The 12,195-nt window shown below is 35.4% G+C and overlaps 1 protein-coding gene across 2 annotated transcripts in view; it reads left to right on the forward strand.

The window, feature by feature from the left end:
* The window catches only part of snx4 (sorting nexin 4), a 38,538-nt gene that overhangs the window by 26,120 nt on the left and 223 nt on the right, over window positions 1-12,195 (forward strand). For both annotated transcript variants that reach the window (XM_056465685.1, XM_056465686.1), the window contains 7 exons: window positions 675-736; window positions 2,375-2,440; window positions 6,419-6,508; window positions 6,836-6,935; window positions 8,694-8,839; window positions 10,928-11,042; window positions 11,165-12,195. The exon at window positions 11,165-12,195 is cut by the window's right edge and continues 223 nt beyond it. In XM_056465685.1, the coding sequence (XP_056321660.1) occupies window positions 675-736; window positions 2,375-2,440; window positions 6,419-6,508; window positions 6,836-6,935; window positions 8,694-8,839; window positions 10,928-11,042; window positions 11,165-11,212 (627 nt within the window). In that variant the 3' untranslated portion in view covers window positions 11,213-12,195. The remainder of the gene's footprint in view (window positions 1-674; window positions 737-2,374; window positions 2,441-6,418; window positions 6,509-6,835; window positions 6,936-8,693; window positions 8,840-10,927; window positions 11,043-11,164) is intronic.

The raw sequence follows: 12,195 nt of genomic DNA on the forward strand, positions 1-12,195 counted from the left end.
TGCTAAAAGGTAGTGTGCCGATCAGTTTTCATGAAGGATGCTGGATTTAGATTGAGCATGTTTCAGATCTAAATATCTGAGAAAGGGTCCCCAGGAAGAAGTTTATACAGTTCATAAAAATTGTATTAAACAATTTTGACATCATCTTTTTGAAAAGGATACTATATATTGTATAACTTCATTTGTTTTTAAATTGGCATACTAAAATGACTTATTTTGGGATGGCTTCTTTCAAAACTTGTTCTTTAATTCTTTAATTCTAATATTTTACTGTGAAAATGGACAAAGTTTAATATATATATATATATATATATATATATATATATATATATATATATATATATATATATATATATATATATATATATATATATATTTTTTTTTTTTTTTTTTTCATCTCAAGTCACAAAATCCTGGTGGGAGTGATGTTCTGTTATTTAATGCAGTGTTTTTTCATTGTACATTACATTTTTTGCGACAACTCTTCTGACTATGTAAAGAGCTTGCAATTGCACTCATTTACATCTCTATTTAGGTCTCTATGCTTTTTTTATATATATATAATTTTGCTGCAATCTTTAAATTGTGTTAAGATGATGGAAGGAATAAAATTAAATGTGTCCCCTTTTCTCAAAATGAGAGCTAATTATTTAATAGTTCTTTTTTCCCTTTAGAGAGCAGCTGATCGCCTTTATGGAGTCTACAAAGTGCATGGGAACTACGGAAGAGTTTTTAGGTATGTTTTCTTTAAAAGCATGTGTTTGCATATAAATTGTTTCTATCACATCCCACATTAAAATCTGTGGAAAAATAAAAAGATGTTTTGCAGAATGTTCTCTTTTCCAAATAACCTCCATGCTTACATGCATAATATTATATGATTAAATCAAGAGTTTGTGTGTCTGGCAATGTTAAAATGGGCCTCTGTAACTTATTGAAAAGTTTGAAGTGAGTGTATATATATTTTAAAGATATAAAGAGCAGCAAGATGTTTTATATTGATCTACGGTGACTGTAGAGATGTGCGCATTTATTCAACAATCATATTTCAAATGAATTCTGCACTTTTGGATATTTTATTACTCAAAAAAACTTCACAAAAGTTGACAAGCAGCCCAACTGTTTTCATCATTGATTTTATAATAGTGACACATCAGCATGTTAACATGTTGCTATATTTTTGATTATTGAGTATTGTAAATGCAACCTTGGTGACTTTCAAAATAAATAAGAACATAAATTAAAAATTGTACTAGCCTCAGATTTTAGGTCTTAATGTACAGTTGAAGTCAGAATTATTAGCCCAGCTTTGAATTTTTTTCTTTTTTAAAATATTTCCTAAATAATGTTTATCAGAACAAGGAAATTTTCACAGTAAGTCTGGTAATATTTTTTCTTCTGGAGAAAGTCTTATTTGTTTTATTTCGGCTAGAATAAAGCAGTTTAAAAAAATTTTGAAACATCATTTTAAGGTCCAAATTATTAGACCCTTTAAGCTACATTTTTTCCCGATAGTCTACAAACCATCGTTATACAATAATTACCCTAACCTGCCTAGTTAATAGCTAATAGTTAAGCCTTTAAATGTCACTTTAAGCTGTATAGAAGTGTCTTGAAAAATATCTAGTCTAATATTATTTTCTGTCATCATGACAAAGATAAAATAAATCAGTTATTAGAAATGAGTTATTAAAACTATTATGTTTAGAAATGTGTTGAACAAATCTTCTCTCCATTAAACAGAAATTGGGGGAAAAAAATAAATGGGGGATAATAATTCTGACTTCAACTGTACATTTGCAGTCCCTCTTAAATGGATGGTTGATCCAAAAATGAAAATTTTTATTTTACATTAATTTACTCGCACACTGGTTTTAAACTTTTTATGAATTTCTTTTTTCTGTTGAACACAAATGAAGATATTTTGAAGAATGTTGAAAAAACAATAGCTGTTGAAATCCATAGAAAGAACAAAAAATACTATACAATGGCTGCTTCTGGAAATAGACGTTTTTTTTTATTATTATTATTTCAGTACCGATTGGTATCAAATTCCAGTATTGTGACAACACTAGTTGGTTGTTCATTCCGCTGTGGCGACCCCTGATAAATGAGGAACTACGTCGAAGAAAAATTAGTTAATGAATGATAGCCATGCAGTCATTCAGTGTGTGATTTATAGACCATGTGATACAGTTTTATTTCCCCGCAATGTTACAATCACAAAAATGTACCTCAATTTGAAGGAGCCACATGTTTTAAAACATGCTGTAAACAGTTTTTGTGAGAAGAGTTTCGGGGTAAATCTTCTGCTGTGTGATTGTTTGACTGAGTTCAGCTGCTCTGGTTCAGTGATGATCTTTGTTTTGAACAGCGAGTGGAGCGCCATTGAGAAAGAGATGGGAGATGGGCTGCAGAGCGCCGGACACCACATGGATGCGTGAGTTCACTGCGCTTTACGAACCATTCTCATGTACATACAGTTAAAGACAGAATTATTAACCCTCTTGTTATATTTTAAAGACCCCTATTATATATTAAAAAGGTCATATTTTGGTTTTGGGGGTCTCCAACAACAGGCTGATATGCATGCAAAGTCAAAAAACACTTTCATTGTCTTATAATAGGCATTTGTTTATACCTAATTACCCAGCGACTCCCATATGAATTGTTCAGTGATTCATTTGTTTCCAAACCCTGCCTTAGCGCGGTTAATCTGCGCTGATTGGTCTGATGACCCAGTCTATTGCGATTGGTCGACAGTGTTCAGGCTTATCAACAATATTGAAGTAGTCAGAGAGCAGAGTGTATGTGTGTGAGCCCAATGCAAGAGTGCATTAAAGCAATGCAGTTAAACACCAGCATATTGCTCTATTCTTACCCATGACACACATTCAGTATTAATCTACACAGTTGCAAAAGCTGAACTGTTTTGAAACTTGACCTCCACACATGTGTAAGAACAGCTGACGGTGGCCAAAGCAACAACAAGCGGCAGTTGAATGTGAGCTCATCAACACATTTAAATCGATAAATAAAGCGGCACACGTTGCGTTTTCAACGTGACTTTAGACGCGATATAAGAATATAAAGAGATACGGTTACAATTAACAAAACACAATTAAATACATACTTTGCAAACTAGAGAAAATAAGGAGGCAACCATTTTAATCGCACGTACTTACACTGGTGAAATGGAGGAAGAAACTGATCCATGAACTGTGTACTGTAAAGTTCTTGTCAAGCTCTGACAAAGTCCCATACATCAGAAGTCTTTTCTGATCTTTCCTTTAACGGCTGACGAATCCCCCGTGTAAGCGGGTAGATTGCTAAAGCACTTAAAAATAAAATATTTAAAATGACGGGAACACAGCATAAGGCTGGGGCTATAATGCTGAGGTATTTTTGCAAAAACAAACTTCAACAACTGACTCTTCACAGCCTCATCTTTGGGTAGGGAAATTAACACGTATTGTCCCTCACGCTTTCAATAATATCCAGCTGAGTCTTTGCAACATGATTCAACCAGCGTCTGCTACAGTGGTGTTCTTCTTTTTTTTTTTTTTTTTTTTTTTTTTGCTACTGTGTTTGTGGGCAGGGCCGGGAGTTTCAATTTTCCCGGGTTTGTGTGTGCAACAAATGGGCGGAGCTTAAGTTTCTTATCGACATCACGCCGACACGGCTAAAGACTCTTTATCAAGATGACTCATTCCAACCGCTATGAGTGGAGTCTTTTATAGATGAATCAAGGGTTTTAAACATGGTGCACTTTCAGATTTAAGCCTTAGCTGAATATTTCACTTCACTTCGAGCTGTGTTGCGCATACATGGAAGGTCATTTTCAAAAACCCATAATAGGGGCTCTTTAATTACTTTATATATATTTTTTCAACACATTTCTAAACATAATAGTTTTAATATCTAATTTCTAATAATTGATTTCTTTTATCTTTGCCATGATGACAGTACATAATATTTTACATAATTTTTTTAAAATACAAGTATTCAGCTTAAAGTGCAATAAAGGCTTAACTAGGTTAATGAGGGTATAATGGTCTAGTCTAGGATTACATTGCAGCTGTTTTTTAATATTTTTTTAACAAATTTTTTGTAAAGGAAGAAAAAAATACAAGTTAAGCAAAAATGCAATAACATCGGAACTTGAATAGTTGACTGGTCATATATTTCCCTACAGGTCACATTAACAAATACATATAAAGATCAGTTTACACGGTGTAAAGACATAAGCACAATCCATTTCTCCCAATATTGCAGGTTTTTGTCCATTTGTAGTTTTAATGGAAAACTTATCCTTTTCATATTTTGAACATTAGATACAATATCCAACCATTCGGATTTTGTAGGGGGTTCGAGTTGTAGCCACTTTCGAGTTACAGTTTTTAATCGCAGCTGTTTTTAATTGCATTTCTCCTACTTGGGACGATCCCGTTACCCTCCTGGGAGCTCATTGAGGACCCTGAAATATGAAGATGCTTTATGATACACCCCATGATTCTACATGTGTGTTTTTCTGTTAAACACATTTGCCAGATTGAACCGATTCCTCTCAAATCTCCGTTCACATCCCCCCCACCATCATAACAAGTAGCCAGAATGATGCGCCCTTGGGAGGCTCGTGTTTTGATTTGGCTGGCAGACCAAGGCACAAATCTCCTGGAGCCATGGCCAAAACGTTTAGCTATGTTTATTTATTTGATGTCATGAGAGGGACGCTTTCGCAGTAGTGTTCTTATAGTGAGTCTTTAACTAGGCCCTGTCATTTCTATTGCTGTCTGCTCTGATGGATTCCAGATTGCTGTACTCAGGAGAAAGGCCAAAGGTCAGAGCCCAATGCGCTGCCTGTCTGTTTCAGCACTGAAAGAAACAACCTGTCCATCATCAGCCCCCATTCAGCAGCTGTCAGATTGGTTTATGGATCATGTTGCTCACCTTTTCCCCAGAATTCCTCAAAATACCCCAAACAGACTGTGCTGTGGGTTTGGCACTGGTTCCTCCTTTGGCTCAACGTCTGATTTAGAGAGAATTATAGACATAGTTTCATTAGAATGCCAACTTGTCACATTAGGGGTGGGCGGTATGTGCAAAATATTACATCATGCTCACAATGTGTTTAGCTGTTTTTTTTAAGGGAAATGCAAAGAAAAGTGGTTTATATGTTGGATATTTAATGTGGTAAAGCCTAATTTTGGGTAATGTGGCTATTTAAATGAAAGTATGTCATTTATTTTCATAATTATATCTTTTTTGTTTCTCTCTGTGCACTGTGGCATCATTGAAATTTCTGCCACGGACTGTAACTCTATGCTCACGCAGGCTGATCTGCTCCTCCGTCATCAACTACATGGCGCAGGAAATTGGTTGCTGTCACCTCGGCAGCGAACGAGCTTGCTCCACATCACTTTAAATGTCCTGCGTCATTTTACGCTGTTAAGTTGCGGTGCATTTTCGGAGACCTTCCTCCACCCCAGTTCCACCTGTTTAGATCTGCTACAGGGCGTTACATATATAATATATATGCAGCAGTAGCGTGTTATATTCTCAGAAGGTATGTCTGTGTATATACTAGCTGTAACTTGCTCTGCCATATTAGCTAAAGCAGCAGCAGCGTAGCAGATCTATACCGCCAAGCCAGATACATCAACATTGCCATATACATATTCAATACCATACTAAATCTCGAGAGTGTCCATGACAGAAGTGCTGAAACACACATTATGAAACATTAATTGTTGAAACCATTAAAGATGAGTTAATGACTCAAAACAAACAATATTATAAAACCGGTGGTTCTAACTTAAATATGTCATTTAAAAGGCCCAAAAATGGATGATTTATGATGCTACCTTTTAAAATTCTGTTTTTAAAGACTTTATTTGCAAAATTGTCAAAAAAGGGAACACACACAGGCTCCATTTATTTCATCAAATACATTATGAATTGAAATACTGTAATATACTGTATTTTTATATATAGTAAAAATGTATATGGACCCTACTTTTACAACACATAATCTTACATAATCTTAAACTTGTTGAAATCTTATAATATTTACCGCTTATGCCCCATTCACATGAGGCTTCAGCGTCAACGGTTCCCATTTCTATTGAATTGGTGACGTCAGGCATTGTCGAACTGCATTGTGGATCTGGCGCCATTTCAGTGTCGTTGCTCACTGCAGAAGTTGGGATTTGTTGATGGAAGCGTCAGCCAATCAGATCGCTGTATGCAAATACAGTGTATATGTGTATAAAAAGTAGTGATGTTTGTTTTACAGCTACTGTCATAAAGTGTTCATGAGATGGATTGCCTAAGGGAAGAAATTGTTCCTGTGTCAGGCTGTTCTGGTGCACAGGAAATAACTAACAGAAAATAACTGTACAGTTTTTGTATGTTGCAGGTATGCTGCCTCTATAGATGATATTCTAGAAGAAGAGGAGCATTATGCAGACCAGCTGAAGGAGTATCTTTTCTATGCAGACGCATTGCGGTAACTTGGTTTGCATTGCCTGAATTGCTAAATTCCTTAAATTAACAGGTCACCCAAAAGGAGAATTGTGATAATTTCCCTAAACTTCTTAAAAAGTGAACTGAAGCATACCAAACACAAGCTGTTATAACAGTAAGGTTAATCTGAAAGGTTCTAGAAACTCCCACCGGCTGATTAAGTTACACACATGAAACTTTTTTCAAACACATCTGTTTTTCTAAAAGTGATCAAACTGCAGGTCACCTCCATTAGGTCTTCAGTTCAACAATTTCCATAAGATACAAAGATCTTTATCTGTTTAATGGTTTAATGTGTGTACTTTGACAGGGCAGTGTGTAGGAAGCATGAACTGACTCAGTATGAACTGGAGACGGCCGTCCAGGATCTGAGCTCTAAGAAACAGCAGCGGGAGGAACTCGCCACCGGGGTCAGTGTCCATTCAGTCACACCAACTCCACTTCACTCCTCTTACATCTGGAATGAGGGACTTTCCAGTTAGACTTGATCATTAATTTGCCATGTTACATCATAAGTAGGGGTGTGTGATATTGGCGAAAAAATGGTATCTAGTAATTTGGGGATTTTTTTTTTTTTGTTATTATTGTTCTTTAAACATTTTACTGACTGTGTTTTTATGCTGGTACTATGCCTGTTTTCGCTAGTATTTTGCAATAAGTCCCTCTTTTAAAGAGTGATTTATTGAATTAATGGATGGCTGGATCACTGAATCATTGACTTGCTGCATTAAATTCAATCTTGGAGGTCTACAGGCAATTGCTTTGTCTTCGTGCTTGGTTTGTGCTTTGACATGCACTGTCAACCCTAGGACCTTATTTAGACAGGTGTATGCCTTTTCAAAACATGTCCAATCAACTGAATTTACCACAGGTGAACACCAATTAAGCTGCTGAAACATCTCAAGAATGATCAGTGGAAACTGAATGTACTTGATCTCAATTTAGAGCTTCACGGCAAAGGCTGTGAATACTTCTGTGCATGTGATTTTTCAGCTTTTTTATTTGTAATAAATTTGCAACAATCTCCAAAAATCTTTTTTCACATTGTCATTAGAGCGTATTGTGTGTAGAATTTTGAGGAAATAAATTAATTTAATCCATTTTGGAATAAGGCTGTAGCATTAAAAAATGTGGAAAAAGTGAAGCACTATCAATACTTTCCAGATGCACTGTATATCTATATTGACGATATATCGTTTCAGCATCGATATGACAATGTGTGAACCCCAATTGTCACATCTCAGGGTTTGCAATGTTGAGAGATTATAGTTGATCAGCATAACAGTTGAGAATACGTCAGATTTGTGAAGTCGTTGCAAAGTATAAACATAAGAGTGAATCTTTATCATTTGTGTGTGTTTTAAAGGCATTACAAGAGAATTTAAAGCATTCGGTCACAAAAATGTACAACATTTGTAACTTTAATGAAGAGTAAATTAACTGAATTATTATTAATATAATTAATATATAGTGTTATTTTACATTTCATTATTTGATTTCTGTACCTCAATATTGTTTCCTTTACTTTTTTCTTTGCTCTATTGTAATTATTCTTGCTTGCAATTTATTTATTATTTTTATACATGATTCACACTCTTACAAAATCCACCCAATCAATCTAAATTCACGATTTTCTCCCCTCAAATCAAGCGATTCAAGCCATCTAGTGAAGTTGTATTCATATAACAATATATATGGTAGAAAAACAAAATATTTCTTGTTGAAAAATATATGTTGATTTTTTTTTTTTTTTTTTTTTTTTTCCAATATTGTGCAGCCCTAATCTATATAATCCAGCATTTACTTTTGTAAAAAAGTTAGATCTTTTTGGTATAAAGTTAGTGATCTTTTTTTTAGAATGTCTTTGCAAACTATTAAATTTGATTGAATTTTTATGTGGCCTAGTCATTTGCGTAAATGGAGACTACTAAGAATGACCTAATGATTGGTTCATTTTAATGTAAACATTTAAGCAGCACAAAAAGCCAATGACATGCATAAGACTTTTTGACCCATGTAGCTGATTACTAGGCCCACTTGGTGAAAAAGAAATGTGAGAAAACTTACACAATGCTGCTTTCTGCTCATAAACATGGGAGTAAGAGGTTGTGGCTTGTTCCAGCCATTAGATTTATTTATTCTTTATTCTTATTTATTCTCTCATGTAGACGGTCCGGACCTTCTCTCTGAAGGGAATGACCAGTAAACTGTTTGGACAAGAGACCCCAGAGCAGAGAGAGGCCAAGCTGAAAATGCTGGAGACACAGATTGAAGAAGGAGAGGAAATGGTCAAAGACAGAAATGTAGAATGCGAGTAAGCTCTGCACTCTCACCTGATTAAATAGATTTTTCCAGACAACAACAAAGCATGATATCGCAGATCATGCTTTCTGTTGCTGTCTGCAAAACATATTGGTAGAATTGTGTTTTCAGGATCACCAGTGAGAAGCTTAAACCTAAAACCTAATTTACCTAATTTTTAGATTTCTCTTATTCAGTCTTAAAATTGTGTACATCTGAGGATCGGCTGTTTGCTTAATTGATTTTGGCATCCAACGATTATGAAAAAACAATAGAGATAAACGATTATATCCAGCCGCCTTTCCAGCAATCCGCATTAGTTCCCGATTCATCTCAGCAAAGCCCAATTTCACATGAATATCAGTAAAGTCATGTAATGTGGCTGTTGTAGCACATGAAGTGCTTAATTTATTCATTCATTAGTCCCTTTATTCATCAGGTATCGACACGGCGGAATGAACCGCTAACTTATCCAGCATATGTTTTACACAGCGGATGCACTACCAGCTGCAACCTAGTACTTAGAAACATGCATACACTACGGCCAATTTAGTTTATTCAATTCACATATAGCGCATGTCTTTGGACTGGGGAAAACCAGAGCACCCAGAGAAACCCAAACAAACATGGAGAGAATATGCAAACTCCACACAGAAATGCCAACTGACCAAGCCGGGGCTCAAACCAGTGACCTTCTTGCTCTGAGGCTACAGTGCTAACCACGTGTCGCGTGCTAGATTTATCGAAATGTATTCGATTTATTCATGTTTTTAAAAGCGTAATCCCTTATTTGTTATGTAATGAATGAATTTAAAGAGTTGAGAATGAAAATGCACATGTAACTGTAAATTAGATCCGTGCGGCACTTAAAGTGATTTAAGCTTAAAAACAAAAACGCAAAAATAACAAAACAATAATATGAAAGTATGTTGTGTTATTTTTGCGTTTTAGTTTTTTTCAAAAGATTAAATTAATCTTAACTTAGTTTAAGATTGTAATATATTACTTTTTTATCTAACACTGGTTATATGGCCAAATCATAATCGTTTGTAATAATACTTTGGCTGTTCGGTTGGTCAATTTTGTCCTCCAACGATTATGAAAACACAATCGAGATAAAACTATTATTTTGTCATATCAAGCCTCGTTTCCAGCAATCCGCATTCATTCCCGATTCATCTTAACAAACCCTAATTTCACATGAATATCAATAATATCATGTAATGTGGCTGTTGCAGCACATGATATGCTTGATTTTTTTTTTATATATATTTTTTAATGTATTAGATTTATTCATGTTTTTAAAAGCGTAATCCCTTATTTGTTATGAAATAAATGAATGTAAAGAGTTGAGAATGATAATGCACACGTAACTGTAAATTAGGTCCATGTGGCACTTAAAGTGACTTAAACTTCATTCATTTTCCTTTGGCTTAGTCCGTTTATTAATCAGGGGTCGCCACAGCGGAATGAACCGCCAACTTATCCAGCATATGTTTTACACAGCGGATGCCCTTTCAGCTGCAGCCCAGTACTGGAAAACATCCATACACACTCATTCACACACATACACTATGGCCAACTTAGTTTACCCAATTCACCTATACCCCATGTCTTTGGACTGGGAGAAACTGGAGCACCTGGAGGAAACCCACATGAACATGGGAAAAACATACAAACTTCACAAAGAAATGCCAACTGACCCAGCCGGGACTCAAACCAGCAACTTTGCTCTGAGGCGACAGTGCTAACCACTGAGCTACCGTATCGCCCCTGACTTAAACTTAAAAACGCAAAAATAACATAACAATAACATGAAAGTATGTTTAGTCGTTTTTGCGTTTTTTATTTATTTATTTTTTTTTTTAAGGATCAAGATCAGCTAAGATTGTAATATTACTTTTTCATCCAACACTGGTTAAATGGCCCACTCATAATAGTTAAAAAAAATTCTGATCACAATATTGACTTAATTATGATTTATGGGAAAAATCTTAATTGAGAAGCCCTATCTTAGGCTATAGTAACTAATATCAGGCTTCATTATTATTAACAAATACAGTATATAGAATATTTTTAAAAATCTGTCTTTTTTTTGTAGCGAGTTTGTGAAAGGTGCATGGACGGACATTGAGAGGTTCAAAGAGCAGAAAGACCATGATCTCCGAGAAGCTCTCATCAGCTACGCCATCATGCAGATCAGCATGTGTAAAAAGGTGAGCATGGAGAGAGAAAATTTGATCCTGGCCAAACAAAAATGATAATGTTTATATAAATTTTTTTTTACTATTTTATGACACAGGAATGTAGTCTTAATGTAATCCTTCTTCATTTGAAGGGAATTCAAGTGTGGAACAACGCTAAAGAGTGCTTCAGTAAGATGTAAGTGTTCGAGCAGGACAACCAGAACACCAGGGAGGCCTTGGAGATGTCAATCCAGAGAAGCACACACTCCTAGAGACTGACCATGGGGACTCAAGTCTTCCTCTCGAGCTTAAACTTTTGTCAGCCTCTTGCACCAGATGCTCTGGTGAATAAAAGGTATCGAATATTGACATACACTAGTTTCAGAGTCCAAATAATGAATAAATGGGGTGCTGTTTTATTTATTGTCATGTTCACCAGATAGATTTCTGATCTGGTTACTTTTGTGAATGCACTATTTTGACCTACACAAGAGCTTGTGAAGGTAACACAATTAATGACGCAACGCTTCGGACTGAAACAATATAATGACGACTTATTGATTCATCTTGAACTATGGAATGATTTTTGTATGATTTGTTGTCTTTTTCTTTGACTATCTTCATGCTTTTTGATGCCAAATTAATTATTTTTTTTTTACTTTTCATTTTCTTTTTAATAAATCTAGTCCATCATAAACCACAAAAGCACATTTAAATTGTTAACATAAGGGTGTGTGTTTTATGAAGGGGGAAAAAAGTTGTATTTTTATCATACCCCTCACCCCACCCCATAATGGTGGTCCTGCACATCTGGAACGTGTCCAGTTTCCAGTTTTCATGCGCAATGATCTTTATCACCTGGCACGGAGGACACCAAGAGTCAGATTTCCTATGAAAAGTAAAGTAACTGGTCTTATTCACATGCAAACTAAATTGGTCCTGACGCCCATACAGCAAACAAAGTGCATAAATTCATCATAATTTGCTGGTCTGTCACTTTTCTGCACGTTCAGCCATAAAAGCATAAGCTGTTTATGACCACCGGCCCCCTCCCTCTCTATGGTTCAGTTCAACTGAGAAATATTAACATGCTGTTTATGCCTTACTCAAGAATAACTCTGCGTATTTTCTACACTATGAATGCCATATTTGTCGTGTGTTATGATGGATGGGTGGGGTCGAT

This window comes from Danio aesculapii, chromosome 9, assembly GCF_903798145.1.
Source record: "Danio aesculapii chromosome 9, fDanAes4.1, whole genome shotgun sequence".
Taxonomy (NCBI): Eukaryota; Metazoa; Chordata; class Actinopteri; order Cypriniformes; family Danionidae; genus Danio; species Danio aesculapii.